The sequence below is a fragment of the Ochlerotatus camptorhynchus genome, unplaced genomic scaffold (assembly GCF_037179485.1).
Source record: "Ochlerotatus camptorhynchus isolate MF236.1 unplaced genomic scaffold, CSIRO-AGI_Acam_v1.1 ptg000240l, whole genome shotgun sequence".
Lineage (NCBI taxonomy): Eukaryota > Metazoa > Arthropoda > Insecta > Diptera > Culicidae > Ochlerotatus > Ochlerotatus camptorhynchus.
Genome location: NW_027040730.1, coordinates 1,505,319 through 1,523,387, shown reverse-complemented (window position 1 = coordinate 1,523,387; position 18,069 = coordinate 1,505,319). Strand labels below are relative to the sequence as shown.

The window sequence follows — 18,069 nt, the reverse complement described above, 5'->3', positions numbered from 1 at the left end:
GGTGAGAAATTCACACTCACTGGGTAAATGACTCATCATATCTGCGAAGATTCTCTTCGGATCCACTGAAGAGAAAATGAGTGAATAAGAGTGGACAGCTCTCTGATGATCATTTTTCACTCGCTCTCTTTGGTGATAAGAATATCAGCGTAATTGTGCATCCATATCATTGTAGAGCACCTTGGAGCACTGTCGTTGACGTTCCGTTATATCAAACAGCATATTACAGCTATTGAAAACGATGTATGTATGCATTGAAGCAACATTAGACATCCTCACCACGGCAACTCACCCCAGTTATTCAGTAGAAAAACTGAGTGTGATACGCCCTTTTTTTTTCCATTTTTCAAGTACTGTTAAGTCGTAATATGTATGGAAATTTCACCAAAGATAGATTAGCAACCCACATAGCAGTTCTGTATGATAAAACATTCAATTTAGTTTTAAAAGAATACGAAAAATTGCTGTTTGTCATATTACCCCGTTGGTGCGTTTTACATAATTTCTCCTTACGCTTCTCTACGATAATTTTCACTTCAATAATTCAAGTGGTCCGTCTATCGAAGCTGGTGATGGTGCGTTTGTATTGCACTCGAGTGAGGTGAGCTGTATATACGCCTGTGTAGTGTTCTTTTCAAGTTACGGTAAATTGTTGGTGTCCCTTTTATAAACTGAATAGTCGTTATTGATTTCTCGAGAAAAAATATATCAAAAATGTGTATTTTGAAATGTATGAATCGGCCTACTATTAGGATCATTAATCATATATATATATATGTAGATTATGAGTTATGTGAACACATTCCTTAAATTTCTACTAAAGTTTATTTCAATTTTAAATCAATATAATATTCATCCAGATAGTAAATTTTGCAGACTAGTATGGATTTTAAGCTTTTTAAATATTTTTTGTGCCTTGGGGTTGATTTGATTCTAAATTATTTCAAAAAATTTAATCTTCCTTAACTTGGTAAAACCAAAAATCATTTGATGGTTTACAAGTGTAGGCCTTTAAAGCAGGCAGCACAGGGGCAAAAATATTGTTAGAACTCAAAAGTATTGACAATCATATTGATGCAAATATTAACGACGAAAATATTGATATTCATATTGACGTATCATCTAAAAAGTTGTTTATTGCGAGTTTCAATATTTCCTCATATTTTCCCCTGATCATTGACTAGGGTCAGGTGGAGTAAGAGTGCTATATGGGGCAAGAGTGCCACCCCCAATAATTTTGAAAATAAACATATATTCAATGCTAGCTCATCCATGCAACTATGGATGGTGTTTCTATGGAGCATTATAGAAAGTTCTATTCAAATTAAAGTCTTACAAAAATTGCAAAAAAATCATATTGTGGTGATGCGTCGAAAATCAACATTATTTATAAGAATCAGACATGATAAAATAAAGAATATCCAAATAAGTTTTCATCAATTCCTGCATGGAGGCATCACTCTAAACGATTAATTGAAACAGTAAAAACAATGAATAGCTTATAATTGTTCAACAATCAACTTCTTTAAAATAAACTTCACACGGAGCCAGAGTGCCACCCCTACATTGCTGCTTCATTGGGCATTTAACTCTTTTGTAAGCTTGTTTTAACCAAATTTGGCAAAACCAGCTACATAAAATATCACCAAAATTTATTTAATTTTAATTGGTAAACATGGTTTATTTGTTATGTTTTGGATAATATTGTCAAATTCAATAGTTAAGTTGAGAAAACAATAACAGCTGTTGCTTTATTTTATAAAACGATCGGTCGGATCCTTATATAATAAAATCACTTTACGTTGCTTATGTGAGGTCAATATTGGAATATTGTGGCGTTGTTTGGTTACCATATATGAAAAACCATGAAGAACGAATAGAGTCAATCCAAAACCAGTTTTTATTATATGCACTACGTAAGTTAGCTAAGACGGCTGTTCCTCTCCCATCATATGAAGCACATTGCTTGTTGATCAGCATTCAAACATTGAAATAACGTCGGGATTACGCAAAGATTTCATTGTTAAACAATATCATTTCGCAACGCATTGACTCAGCTGAACTATTGTCAAGATTAAATTTGTATGCAACTTCCCGATAATTACGAAATCGACACTTGTTCGTAGTAGATTGCCATCGTATCAATTACGGTAAATCAGATGATGATTATTTATAATCATCATTGTGAAATGATTGACCTAAATATGCCCTCAATGGAATTAAAAATATATTTCAGAACCCTGCGAAGTCTTAGAACATATTGGGACTTAATATGTTAATATGTAGTCTACAATTTGATTGATTGTCGAATAAACAAATAAATGTTTATAAACAAGCATTAATCGATTACACTTAATTTAAGACGCATGGCTCTTTTGCCTCATAGAGGTTGGCACTCTTGCCCCATTGCAGTTTCAAAAAAAGATTTGAGATGATATTTTGAAAAAATCTTAAACAAATTTTGACGAGATTTGATTTGCACTATATTGTTGATTTATGAATTCTATATTATGAACTTGCAATTCGGTATACAAACTTATTCAAATATCCGCTATTTGGTATTAATAGAACGTACAATTTTTAACGGAGCACTCTTGCCCCACCAGACCCTATAGCAGCAGATGAGGTCTGATCCTGGGCATTTATTGTCAGAAAAGATGTCATTTGTCTTGGATATAACAACTTTATTGAGGAGCAGCCCTGTATTGATGACTTTCCAACATTATTATTGAAAATGTTGCCTTAAAAATATTGATGGATACAATGACAATACTTCTGCCGTGTGGGGAGCACTTAAGGTGAAATTGACCTAGTGAGAAAATAAAAATTTCAAAAATAGTTTTCACTTCGGATAAAAAAAATCTCTCGTCGTTTTGTGCGAAATAATAAAAGAAAGCATCGTTTTTCTTGAAGATGATTTTAGGAGTACATGACTTTTGATATGTTATCCGGAAGCTTGAATTATCTATAGTGAGGCAAAAGTCCAAGTCGTGTCCCACACCTATTTAATCATTCACTGATGTCTAAAGCGCCTGTTGTTGTCCACATTAAATCGCCACCAAACAAAAAATTCATGATTTTTTTAATGTTTTGTCTAACCAGGAATTTTACTGATCTGATTATGAGTTGTATACAGGTTCTTTGTTTTTGTATGGAGTATATAATGTCGATTGATTCTGTCCATATAATTTGCCAAACTGCAAAAGTCCCTCTGTTTACATTTCCGACTGCAGTTTGATGGTTATATGGCGAACATTTTCTACACACTTAGAAAAATTGATGTAAATTAAGTGTTCTGAGACTGACATATACGAGCGTCAATTTTGACATAAAATTGAGTCATAACAGACGCGCAATCCAACTCAATCAAACGTACTTTTCGTCGAGTAACGAACTTTTCAGTCTCGGAGCACTTAATTTTACATGAAATAATTGTTTACGTCTGATCCTTTATGTCAAAGATGGATTCCGTCACGTGTAAAACTAGTTAGTTCTTAGTGTGTACAATCATTCTTGGTCGTTCATATGCTTATCATTACACTGCATAAAGGGATCCCTAATGGATGTACACCACTGCCTATCTGCTTTATTTATTTTATACGGGCCTTTTAAAGTTCACTTGCACAAAAAAAAGTGTAAAAAGAAGCCCCGTCCGACGGTACCATAAATAAAAGAAGATGTGTCCATAAATAAAGAAGCATGTATCCTAAAATAGAGAGTTATGCACCCATAAATAATGGAAATTTTTCTCGTATATAAGGGAATTTGTACCCATAAACGAAATAATATGCATCCATAAATAAGGAATTAGTACCCGTCAAGAACCCATCGCTAAAAATCTGCTATTGATCAATTTTATCTAGATTAACGCGTCATTGAGACGGTACTAATGAATACTTTTGGTTGCTATTGAAAATTTAGTCGATTGCTGAATGTATTTATGGGCCCAAATAAGGGGCATTTAAGCCGACATTACATTCATTTCCCCTATGTATCCATAAACAAAGGAGTTTATACCTATAAATAATTGTACCTTGGAAAAATGCTCCTTTATTGAGTAGCTAATCAGATTTACTCTCGTGTCCAAGTTTTGTTTTAGTCAGAGGAGCGGAGCGACAGGCAAGCGTCTAAAATGATCTTTCCAAAAAAAAAAGCTTCTTTTAGAATCATTATTATAAGCTTCTTGTAGAAGATTCGTTTTCATGCTTCTTTAGAAGCTTCTTGAAGTGAAGTTTACTGCTCCAGAAATATTTTTTTTTAAATATTGGGAAAAATTATCAAAAATCCAAGAAAATCATTCCTTTCATTCCTTATTTACATGTAAAAATATCGTTTTTATCTCATCATGGAAAAAAATTGGACCCTCAGCAAAAGCGAAAAGTCGATGATTTTTATGACAAACTTTATGTCATGATGACTACAAATAAAAGTTTAAAAAATTAACATGAATCTTTGAACGATGATTCTTATTAAAAATCGTGCGCTGAATCCAAAAATGCAGTCCAAAAAATTTCAGTAGGATAGTTTTCGAGACACAGCTTAAAATGGAAAACTTACCCCTTAAGGGGAAGTTTACCGCTCCGAAAAAATAGTTACTTTCTGATTTTTACTAAAAATATTTGAAAAAAATATAAAAAATCTAAAAAAAATCACATTTTTTCTATTTTTTAAAGAAAATTTACGTGCAAAGATATTTTTGTAAGTCATCATGGCATAAAATTGGACTCAAAAAACCTAGAAAAAACAACTTTTCGGTTTCGCTAAGCGTCCATTTTTTTTTTCATAATGAGATAGAAAAAATATGTTTTCATGTAAATTTTCTTTAGAATCTAGAAAAAAAAATCTGATTTTCTTGGAATGTTGATAATTTTTCTCATTAAATTTAGAAAAATAAAAACGTGCCGAAAAAAAAATTATTTTGGGGTGGTACACTTCTCTTTAAGAAATTTTTTCTTTAGACTTCCCTTGTAGAAGCTTATCCTGGACGTATGTCCTTCGCTTCGCCCTTTGACTTAAAAAAAAATACGGGCAGCTGAGTAGCTACGCGGTAAAGGAAAGGATATTTTTTCAATGTTTTTTTTTTATCTTTATTAAGGAGACTTTCAGCCCTGGGCTGGTTCGTCTCCGCGATTTTTTCCGAAGTTTATAGATACTTATGCCTTAATGTATGGCTACAAATACCATTATTTCTTTATTTATGGGCACATATTACTTTGTTTATGGGTAAAACTGCCTTGATTTTATGATACAATTGACATTTTCGATGTATTTTTTTTTCGTTTTGCCGTTGCATTTTTTATGGGCACATTTTCTATTTTATAGCGTAGAAGTGCTATTTCTTATTAGGGCAGACAACATGATTTATTCAAAGAGTGCGAACCATTGCTATGTGGAAAAATTATGTGCCTCTTTTGGAACAGTTGCAGAGCATAGGAGACTCTCAAGATCTCTGAGGCAGCTAGTGGCTGTTCATGCAACTTTAAAAGAATAGGTCAAGAGTTATGTTCATGTCTAGAAAATCTTTCACCTCTAGAGCGTAAAACTTTAGTCTCTGAACGAAATAATTACTTATCCATTATGTGCGTGGCATGGATTCTAACTATATGCTGGGCCCCTACTTTTGTTGGTTTGGAACAGTGTGACTAGAATCAAGATTTCAACTTAGATTACATAAATAAACGGGAACGTTAAAAATACATTTGACAAGTGTAGAATATACGCTAAATCATAATTTCTTGTAGTAAATAGCAGACCACAAGAATTTTGTCCATAATTTGCCCTCCCATGCATCGGAACATGGATGCGGCTCTGATACTGTAAACAACGAAAACTCAAGAAATATTTCTGTTTGTTCTTATCTCGTATAGTTCTCATACCACCAAAGTGTAGGCTCACGATTGAAAGCATTTCATCATAATTATTTATAGCTTTGGCATATTTTGAATATTTTTTTTTCAGATAATGTACTTACAAGATTTTGAAAGATTTATATAAATGGAAACCCAAGCAATTGTAGCAGATTATCTATTAATCACCGTTAAACATGTTTAATATAATAAATTTGATTCTCTCTAGCAGCGCATCTGATGTAAAATAATTATGATTTTCCGTGCTTTCTTTTTTGCTTTTCATCAATTAAAAGTCAAACAAATAGTACACCTAAAACAAACCAAATGTACCACGCAGTATCAACGGTATTAACCTTGAGGTAACACACCTTTTCAAGACATTAGTTTGCTTGATCTTATTGCATATTAACCCATACCTTTTTTAGTGTTTGTAGTATTTAATAGCTGTGTGTCCAATACATAAAAGTATGATAATAAACAAATGTGTGTATGTGTGCATATTTCTATGGTAAATATTTAAATCGCTTTCAGAATGAATCTTATGCTAGCCACATAGACATAAACACTATTAAACTTGGAAAAATATGTTTTCTTCAGTTTCTACACCTATTTTAGTTAAAAAAAAATAAATGAAGTCCAGGAGCACTCACTATTTCCACCAAGTTGCAGGACAAAAGGATGCGAAAATGTTTGCGCTCAGGGGCTTCACTTATCCCCTTCTCTTCCCTTACGACAATAGGCAACGAAATGATAAATAAGTAAATCATCCCACATAGCAAATAGGGTGTAGCACTACTTTGGCATATAGGATCCATTTCTGTCATACGCGTCAAAAACAATGAAGACAAACAGTTACACCCAACATTCATGCATCACATTCTTTGATCACGAGTTAAATTACGAATGCTGAAAAAAAAATGGTACGGGTATGTCGGAAAACTTATTTAATGGGAGTGTGTCGAAGTGAAGTGAGGTATGCCGAAATGGTGCCGCACTCTAGGGCACCGTAGCGTGCGAATAAATTAATTATGTCTGAAATAGATATTTACTACCTAAACGTAACCAAATTGAAACTGTGCAAACAGCCACAACCGATATTATCTCTGTAAATATTGAATTTCGCTAGATATACATAAGGTACACCGGGGTAAATTAATACGGGAGAAGCATTTTGACGTCACAGAATATGTCTCAACTATTTCATAGAATTTTTTATCTAATGAACAATTATTTCGAACTATTAGTTAATTCAATTAAAGCAACATTTACCCCGCTGTACCATATATAGATTGCACAGAATTGCTTGCTCTTCTAGGGTGTCCTCCTATATACTAATATACATATCAAATTATAATGGCATAATGTTTTTACAAGTAGCTAGCCGAAAATTTCGATCAGAACAAACAAAAATTATCAACAGAACTATACTTACATAGCAACTATGTGCACGGTTATAAATAATTTCTTTATTATGATAATACGCATGGTAATAAAACATTGTGCTAGAATTAAATATCCAAAACATGAATCACCCTCCAAAGTGATAATTACCACATTTATAAATAAGGACCAGTTTGATCGATCATCAGGGAAATCGATAGAAGCTTACTCAATACTCTTGACTGATATTGTAGGATCCAAATATTTGAGCTGAATGATGTATCCTTCTCTCTGTTTTGCCAGAGGAACAGCATATCAGAGGAATCGTGTAGAGGACGGAGAAATATCAGGGTGAATTTTATTCGCTCGTTATTATTCTTTAGGGGACAGGGAATATGTGATCGGAACAATACCATTGGAAATGTGAGTGTTGTCGTCTCACGTTCATTAAAATTAATGACAAAACCGTTTCATATGCATGTTTCTCTCTGACTCTTCTGTAGGGAAATTGAATTTCCCTTTTCATATTTATTGCATCCTCGTGAACGAATTCGGAGACATAGTTGGTTTGTAAGACTTCAACTTACATCTGCTGTAGATTATATCAATATTTTCTTCATCAGCACAATATACAATGAATAAAGACACAATTGACAATATTCGTTCTCTTTTATAGCTGAACAGGTTTATATAATAGTTGCAGTGTCTAATCCCGGTAGCAAGGTTTTCTCAAAACGGTACGAATACGTAAAATTTAAATAAACGTTCTAAACCCTATATCAAAATAAATTTCCATTATACGTCTCTGAGAAAAAGTTAATGTTTGCACGGAAAATTATTTGTTTTCAAAATACTTATTCCGTACTGAGTACCAATACTACCGACGCCAGGAAGGCAGCTCCCACACCTGAACCCTACTTATCGACCCATCAACTCATGGACCGGGGACCAACGGCTTTACTTCCCTTCCGAAGGAAGACGTGATCAGAGATGTTATGCCTCAGAAAATCCCGGCAGCGCCGACTGGGATCGAACCCAGGCCTTTTGGGGTGAGAGGCAATCACGCTTACCACTACACCACCGGCGCCGCTAAAACGTGCTACTTTTCAACACTCTTTTGAATAACACAATGGCCTACTTTTTCTAGCTAAAATAACAGTGTTGAAAAGTACAGAAGGGCAAATTTCAGGGAAAAAATACATTAAGAAGAATTTTAATCAATTCGGTATCTTCAGAGAAGTTTTCATTTCGAGCTGCACAATGTGGTCTCGTAGAGTGATTTATATTGAATTATATAGATTATAGATTAAATAGGTTTTGAAGAAATAGTAATAGGGGAAATGGCTCTAATGTTGGCCTATGGATCTAAGATTGGGCCCATCCACACTTTTTTCTTGATAGTATTACTGAATTTTTATCAGTGTATCCGATTTTTTTTTATAATGTCAAAACGTTACATAATCTTGTTCAGTACATGCCAACTCAGTTGGATGCGTTGTATAAACTCAAACCACTTCTCCGGAGGTTTCACCAAAACAAACTTGGCGGAACCAGTGTGATTCCGGCATCTCCAAATAATTTCCATTGATCTGGGTTTTGAATATGTATGCCACTGTATGTGTAACATGACCCCCGAGGCATCCTGGTAGTTCCACGAGCAGCCAATGTGGGTAATGATCCAATTCAAGTCTATCCAGTAATTTGCGATTATGAATGGCCGTCGTGAGTGCCTGTGAGTACCTTTGTTTTGGCATTCCAGGAGGAGAAACTATTGATTAATGATCCAATTCAACTTTATAGAAAGCCTACTGATGCAAAACCATGAAGAAAATTCTGTCGCACGGCATGTTTTGGTGTAAAAATGCAATTGTCTTCTACTACAGGTTCCCCCCGGGGTACTCCGGTGGTTCCGGAAGTGGTCAATGTAGTCAATAATCCATTTAAAGTCTGCAGAAAGCCTATGGATGAAAAACCATGAAGAAAGAGGTGTCGTATGGCGTAATTTGGTGTAATCATGATATTGTCTCCTACTGTAGGTTCCCCAGGGGTACTTTGGTGGTTCCTGAAGTGGCCAATGATCCATTCAATGTCTATAAAAAGCCTACTGATGAAAAACTATGAAGAAACGGGTGCCTCACGGCATATTTTGGTGTAAAAATGAAATTGTCCCCTACTACAGGTTGCCGCGAGGGCACTTCGGTGACTCCGGAAGTGGTCAATGATGCATTTAAAGTCTACAGAAAGCCTACGTATGAAAAACCATAAAGAAATAAATTTAAATCTTAAAATGTCCTCAAAGGACTGTGTCAACCTGACATGGCCTCCGTGCTTGCAAGGATAACTATGGCAACAATAGCTGACTACGTACCGAGTGGTGATATTGGCTCAGAGAGTTGGATAAGGCAAAAGTGACGCCCAAGGATCCCTCGTGCGATCAAGTGTACGTGATCACAATAAAAGATGAGCTAAGAAGAGCGTTGAAGGTAGACAATTCAGATGAGGAAAGCGTACGGTGGCACGCAGACGACAAAGTTAAAGTTGGGTGGGCAGTGTACTCCTGAAAGCCACCCTTTGGGCTACCAAGCACCTAGAGAGATGGGTTTCTGTCACCAGGCGAGAAACTGCAAAGGCCCTGATGTGATCTGTGCAGAAAATGGAGCCAGAGACTGCACGAAGCAGTTGATGTACATGTTCTACAAAAACGAGGGCGGAATCAACCATATGACGAACCCTCGAGGTAGTCATCTCCCCGTAACCCGGGGGGATCCAGATTATAGGAAGAGGAATGTGGGTGGAAGAGGAACGATAGCGGCAAGGTTTGACAGTTGTCACAAATGACGCCAAGATGTCTAACCAGAGTCAATTTGGCTTTAACTAGTTTCCTTCCCCTAGGCATACTCAGGTCGGGCTTTTCCGCTATCATTGCGATCTCCTCAAGCTGAGTCGATTGGTATATGCACACAACTAAAAAATCATATAAATTTCAGTTCCCTGAGACCGACACATGTAAGCGACTCTTTTGACAAAAGAATCAGTTGAATGAAACGAGAAAATCAATTTAAACTAATTCAAAATTCGTCGAGTTGCTTATGTTTCGGTTTGAGAACACTTAATTTTACGTGAAATGTTTGTTACGTTCCATGATTTACGTGCTATAAAGATTACGTCTCGTGTAATTAGTTATTTCTTAGTATGTATTTTATATTTCTTCCCCTGATTTTTTTTTTTTTTCAATATAACTTTTTTCTGTTATCACGTACACAGCAAAAAAATAATTTTGATATCACGTCAAAGTGGATGCACTACAATCATGTCGAAAATATGATGTAATATTACTTGCTAAAAAGGACAAAATTATCATTAATACAATGCATGAACTGACATTACGCTGCTTTTACTGCATTTGTTTATTTATGTGATCATAAAAATTACATGAAATTTTCGACATGATTGTAGTGCATCCACTTTGATGTGATATCAAAATTATTTTTTTGCTGTGTAGATTTTAAAAGCAGCCCGAACACTAGTATTGCTAAGATAACTGAAAATGTATGTTTGGTTAGTAAATGTCTTGTCTTTCTGGTTCACTGAGGTTGTAGTGGTAAGCGTGACAACTTTCTCACCCCAATGGGTCTGGGTTCAACCCCAGCCGAGGTCGGTGGAATTTTTCTGAGGCAGAAAAAATCTCTCCACACACTTAGAAATAAGTATTTTACACGAGATGTAATCCATCTTAGAGGTAAATTATGGAGCGTAAAAAAACATGTCATGTAAAATTAAGTGTTCCCAAACCATAACATACGCAACTCGACGAAAAATACGCTTGATTGAATTGATTTTCTCGTTACTTTCAAGTGATTCTTATGTCATTTGGGCCGCTTGCATGTGTCGATCTCAGGCAGGGCACGGAAATTTACATGACTTTTACGTAATGTGCAGTCCATGTGTGTTGAATGGGTGCGATATCCTAGGCAGGTGTGGATGGTAATCGATGTCCGTCGGTGATTGGCATTAGATTGTGGAACAGATACCAATGATAAATAAAGGAAAGAAGAAGAAACCGAAATATAAGCAACTTGACGAAGTGAACGTTTGATTGAATTGATTTTCTCGTTTCTTTCCACTGATACTTATGTCATGACTTTTTAGTAGTATGTATTGTACACAATCACTTGAATAACTTAACATGGTCTGTTTCAATGCTTGCGAAAGTTATTGGGTTTCCCTAGAAATGACATTTTGAAAAAGAACAGAAAAAACAGTTCAACAACCATTGAAACGAAGACATCATATTAAGAAGACTGGCAACTCTTCCATTTACTGGTACGAACGCTATGAGACAGGTACATTCGCGTCATCTGCCGCTCAAAGGTAAATGCTTCGAACGAATTTGATAGCAAAGATTACATCCTCAGAAGAAAGGTTTATGTATTTGCTCATTTTTCTATGCGTTGCTTCCACCTTCACTCAAGCGAAGCGCTACTGTATCTGTCGCTTGGATTCTGGCAAAGTTGCCAGTCTTCTGGATATGATGTCTTCGATTGAAGGATGAATTATGGCGTTTACACCTGATAATTTGCTTTTTCAGTTAAAACAAGCCTAGCGGGGTAAAATAACCATGGAAAGCATCCATCTTGAAAATAAATGCGAAAGATTTGAAATTACGGCTATGAGAAATGATTGGAAGATAAAAGTCTGATGCGCAGAGGGCTGACAATTTTGGGAAATTACTATGTATTGAAACATGTCGGTTTTGAAAATCTTTTATTATTTTTTAGTTGTTCTTTTCCATAACAAGAGGAAAGCTTTGGTCAAGGAATACATCCATCAACCGGATCTTTTAGAATTAAATTTCAACTATTTTTTCGATTGATTTTAACTGTGACTGCTGGAAGTTTATGGTTCACAATATGTCAAGATTTAATCAAATAAATTGAAGTTCAAATAAAACTAACCCATCAACCCAATATTTTATTCGTGTACTCTGTAAGCGTTTTCAGTTAATTTATTTAGGATATTTAAGCTTATGGATGTTTGTATATATTATGAAAGCTATACACTTTAGCCAAGGTTGTTATTGTGGATGCGTAATTCAATCACCTTACATACAAGTACAAGCTATTGGTTAAATATCACGTAACATACACAACCTACATGTGCTAAATCGAAGTTGTTTTTGCTCAATATCAATCTTTGTAACATAATCCCATCGTTTCTAAATCCAGCGTTATGTGTAAGGAACAGTCTGTGTTAATGGGTAAGACGCAATGACTTTGCTGAAACTTACTATTGTATATACATAAAATATCCTTTTCAACACGTTTTGCAGTACGTCTATCCGCATTTCATCACGTATACGTTTTTACCCCGTACCCCCAAAAGTAAAGTCACCACATGTGGCACATTCCTTTTGCCAAACTGCACTCTAATTAGACAAATTATAATGCAATACTCGCTTCTACCATCTTGCAGGAAGAGCGGAAATGGTGCTCAGATACGGTTCGACGGATCGGATAACCATAATCTGCAGGAGTATACGTATAAGAAGATAACACCGTGTGATGTTTGTTCGCAAGTTTTAAGAGGTAAGTAGGAGCCATTTGTAGCAAGTAATCGCTTTTCCATATGCTGCAGCAGTCTTCTAGTTTCTTGACAGTATACCATTTTTTGTGCACTTGAACAAACGAAAAACACATAGACAAGTTTTCTCTCGTGAAAACTTGAGCAAAGAGCAGCACCAGCAGCAGCCAAAGGTTCTCCGAACGAACAATAAAACAAAACGTTTTTGTTTCTATAATCCTTTATTCAACCAACTGTGAGGAATATCTAATCCTGTAAAGTAGACTACCTACAACGGTGAGGATATAAAAGTTATCCTTTCACGGCAATTGACAACAACATGTGCCTTTTGCTTTAAAATGCGCTTTCTCTTATGGAGTTGAGGAGGGCGGATATGGTGCGATTCACGATCTGGAAAGCAAACGATAACGGTTCGCCTGTCTGATTTCGGAACGAGCCATTTTCTGGCAGATCTGAAAAATTATTCATGATCAATGGATATCAGAAATCTGCTGTGCATTAATAATTCACAGCAATCCAACCACGGTTCCCGTTCTCGCTGGTTTAGACATTCGGTGGGATTCTCTGGAATGGCCTAGTAGAGTGTATATTGTACACCATGTAGATATTGTTATACCAACCTTCTTCGAGCTACACAAAACGATTCACTTTACTTAACAGCGATTTTCCATTTTATCCGCCTGTGGCTAATAGATATAATGGTCCAAAATGCACAGCTTACGTTGGTCTCATTCTGTGTGAGATGAGGGATGACAACGTCAACCGAAAAACAGCTCCATGTCAGATCTAACCAGAGTGCCATTCTATAATGTGGTAGCGATAAAAATAGGTGATTGAAATGGAGTGGTAGACATTTTCATGAACGTGATAGGAGAGACTTAAGTAGGGCAGCTATTTCAGATGAACTAGGTAGCGAATTTGAATAGAAACCAACAATTAACATTGTTTAAATTATGCCAAGCAAATTTGCATTATTGTCAATTCGATTGTTGCTTAATTATGTCCTCATCGGTATACATGCATTTCAATTGCACAGAACAGTAGAATAGTTATTATAGTTTTTATTATCAGATTGATTATAAATTTTTTAACGGTTTTAAATAACCGTATAGATCGTTTCAGATTGCTGTTGGTTAAAAGTTAATACGGTTTTGGCTTTCTCGTACAGCCACAATACCAATCAGACTTAGGCTCCAGTTGGAGAAATTATCAAATACGTAAAGTACACCAGGGAAAGTGAGAATACAGGTTAAGTGAGAATGGTGGATATAACTCTTGTTAACAGGAATTTCAAGGGTCGGACCATGCATTGCAAAGTACGCGTTTAAAAGAACAAATGGATCGATATTTTATTTTGCAAATATTTCCTGCTATTCCGCATATAACTGTTAGCATTGCTATTGCGAAGATAAAAACATATTAATGCTCTGAACGGCCTGCAATGGCTTGAGCATTTTCACAAAGTGCCAGATTTTTATTGCCAACTATAAAGTTGTTAGTTCGCAAGGTTTTTTATCCGCCAGACTATAAATAAAGTGACTATAATTATTTATATGTCGTCAATCAGTGTAGACCATTTTACAATAGCGCTGTTGCCTTACATGCTGTTTTAAAACATACGTTTTATTTGAAATTATCAATCAATGTAGACTACATGTACAAATATCTAGGAAATAAAAATTGCTTTAAACTTAACGAGATGAAAGCCTAGCAGTTAGTGTTCTCCTTACTTTATTTTAAGACAGCTTCTTCTTCTTCTTCTTCTTCTTCTTCTTCTTCTTCTTCTTCTTCTTCTTCGAATTTCAAGCTTATTGCATATCGCATATTAGCTTATTGCGTGCTCTCAACTTAGTGTTCTAGATGCACTTCCACAGTTATTAATTGAGAGCTTTCGATGCCTGTACCATTTTCGCATTGGTATAATTGTGTGGCAAGTCCAATCATACTTCTATGCCCAGGGAAGTCGAGAAATTTTCCAACCCGAAAAATTCCTAGACCGAACCGGGAATTGAACCCAGCTACCTCCAGCATGGTCTTGCTTTGTAGCTGCGCCTTTACCGACTGAGCTAAGGGAGGCCTCTTAGACATAGTTAGATCTATACGCTCACAATAATTATTATACACTCTCATCATAATAGTCCATTTTTACCATGATTGGTTCTGTGAGGTGACAGTTGAAATACATTTCGAGTTCTTAACATGCGTGATGGTACTCTTAGTTTCTTAAGTGTTTCAATGTTTATCAACATGCAACGGGACTCATAAGAAGGAAGAGGAAAAGGGGTCCATTCTAGTTTCTTAGGAGCAAATAACAAAAATTGTATTTTAACTGATTCTATACGATTTATATAAGTATCATGGTATGGAGCCTAAACTACATTCCAATATTCAAGAATTGATCTCACGTAAGCTATATAAAGTGTTTTGATGGTATATGTGTCTTTAAAATGATAAATAAATCTTTTTATGAATCCCAACATATTATTTGCTTTTTGAGATATTTAAATCACATGATCTACAAATGTCTACTTCGATTCAAGAATTACTCCTAAGTCCCTAATTTTATCACACCTTACAACCGGCTGGTTTCCTAGAGTACATGTAAAATTTGCGTGTGCTACCGGTTACATTGTAGGTGTACAATAAAATGATTATTGTTTTCATCCCCGTCAGGCGGAAATACTATTAACTAACCTGTCACTTTAAATTATCGAATAAAGTTACTGCACTCATCTCTATTTGTAAACCATTTTGTAAACCTAGGCCAGTTTTGCTGGCATCAGTTGATCATTATTAGTAAATTTATTAAATTAAACGAATAAGATTACATGTTTTAGATAGTTTGCAATAGTACATGAATCCCAGAAGTCACGGTACATTGCATGGCTCGGGGCAAGTGAGACCTATCAAAACAATGTGTTTGAATTCAATGTTATCGCTTCTTTACGAGATTTCTTCTTCTTCTTACTTTTCTTATTCTTCTTCTTTTGCTTTGCCGCATTTAAAGCTTACTGCTTATTGCATGCTCTCAAATTAGTGTTCTAGATGCAGTTCCGCAGTTATCAATTGAGAGTTATCGATGCCTGTACCATTTATGCATTAGTATAATTGTGTGACTAGAAATTTTCCAATACGAAAAATGTCTAGACCGGACTGGGAATAAAATCCAACCACCTCCTGCATGGTCTAACTTTGTAGCAGCGCTTTTACTGACTGAGCTAAAGGAGGCCTCATGGTTTTTCAAGCATGTTGTTTACAATTGTAGCCTTGTCTATTGATAAAAATTACATTTATAATTAATAGACACGTATTCTGACATTAACCAAACAAGCTATTTCAGTAATAATTGCACACAAAACATGTTTCGTTGTGTAAAGTAATGTATACCAAATAACTGAATCAACATTTTGCAAAAACGAAAAATATGTATTAACTTAAACTGAAAGAAGTATGTTTACAGAACTTTTCAGGATAATAAATCTTCGTTTCATCATCATTCATCAGCGAACTACAAAAATAAATAAAGGAATCAAACACATGTTTACTTAAATTTACATGTATTGCATATAGTTTTATCCACAAATTACATCACTAGAGGCTTCTGTTGGATACTTTAGCGCTGCGACCTTTTATTTGATGTTTTAAAAATCTTGAATTCAGTTTACTTACCCCTCCTCATTAAGTGCTTCTTTAGACTCTGTTAACATAATTTATTTTGTCCTATACGTATGCAAAGTACTACATACAGGGGTTGTGAGAAATATAGGGTACTAGCAAAATTTTGTCCAACTTTGGACTGTTGTAACTTCGTGAAATATTGTTCGATTTTTAATCTTCAAGAAACATTCGACTAGAAAACTAATCAAGTTTTATGTTGGGGCAATGGAAGTGACCATGGTTACCGGATACCGGAGATATTTCGGGTTTCTTAAGGGCATGTCTAAATTGCTAAATTTGTGATGAGTTTTTCTCAGGGTGTCCGTTACTAATCTGTGTTTTTTGTTCATACGCCAAAAATAGAACCATTTCCAAAGCAAATGACGTACCAAGAGCTAAAATCGGCTCAGAATCAACAAAGATATGGCCATTTCCCTGGATCGGTCCTGAAGGAGGGTTCTGAGTGCGGTCAGTTCTTTCATTCACTCAAAACATGCCGTGCGACACCTCTTTCTTCATAGTTTTTTTTTACCAATAGGCTTTCTATAGACTTTGAATGGATCATTGACTACATTGGCCACTTCCGGAACCACCGGAGTGCCCTCGGGGGAACCTGTAGTAGGGGACAAATTCATTTTTACAAAAATCATGCCGTGTGACACCTCTTTCTTCATGTTTTTTCATCAGTAGGATTTATTAAGACTTTAAATGGATTATTGACCACATTGGCCACTTCCGGAACCACCGAAGTACCCCCGGGGAACCTGAAGTAGGGTACAATTTCATTTATACACCAAAACATGCCATGCGACACCTCTTTCTTCATGGTTTTTCATCAGTAGGCTTTCTATAGACTTTGAATGGATCATTGACCACATTGGCCACTTCCGGAACCACCGAACTACCCCCGGGGGAACCTGTAGTAGAGGACAATTGCATTATTACACCAAAACATGCCGTACAACACCTCTTTCTTCGTGGTTTTTTATCCGTAGGCTTTCTATGGACTTTAAATGGATCATTGACTACATTGACCACTTCCGGAACCACTGGAGTACTCCCGGGGGAACCTGTAGTAGGGGAAAATTACATTTTTACACCTAAACATGCCGTGCGCCCGCATTTCGGTGGTTCCGAGGCGGCCAATGTAATTAATGATCCAATTCAACTTTATAGAAAGCCTACTGATGCAAAACCATGGAGAACGAGCTGTCAAACGGCATGTTTTGGTGTAAAAATGAAATTGTCCTCTACTTATGGTTTCCTGGGGGCATTCCGGTTGTTCCGATAGTGGTCAATGCGATTAATGATCCACTTAAAGCCTATAAAAAGCCTACTGATGCAAATCCATGAAGAAAGAGGTGTCGTACGGCATGTTTCGATGTAAAAATGCAATTTTCCCTTACTGCAGGTGCCTTCGGGGGTACTCCAGTGGTTCCGGAAGTGGTCAATGTGGTCAATGATCCATTCAAAGTCTATATAAAGCCTAATGATGAAAAACCATGAAGAAAGAGGTGTCGCATGGCATATTTTGGCATAAACATGAAATTGTACCCTACTTCAGGTTCCCCAGGGGTACTTCGGTGGTTCCGGAAGTGGCCAA

General features: G+C 35.9%; 1 protein-coding gene across 8 annotated transcripts in view; it reads left to right on the top strand.

Moving 5' to 3' along the window:
• The window catches only part of Stacl (Stac-like), a 242,013-nt gene that overhangs the window by 178,101 nt on the left and 45,843 nt on the right, over nt 1–18,069 (top strand). For 7 of the 8 annotated variants that reach the window (XM_065225891.1, XM_065225892.1, XM_065225889.1 and 4 more), the window contains exons 12-13: nt 6,143–6,208; nt 12,702–12,814. In XM_065225891.1, coding sequence (XP_065081963.1) covers nt 6,143–6,208; nt 12,702–12,814 — 179 coding nt within the window. The remainder of the gene's footprint in view (nt 1–6,142; nt 6,209–12,701; nt 12,815–18,069) is intronic. The other variant, XM_065225890.1, reaches the window with a different exon arrangement.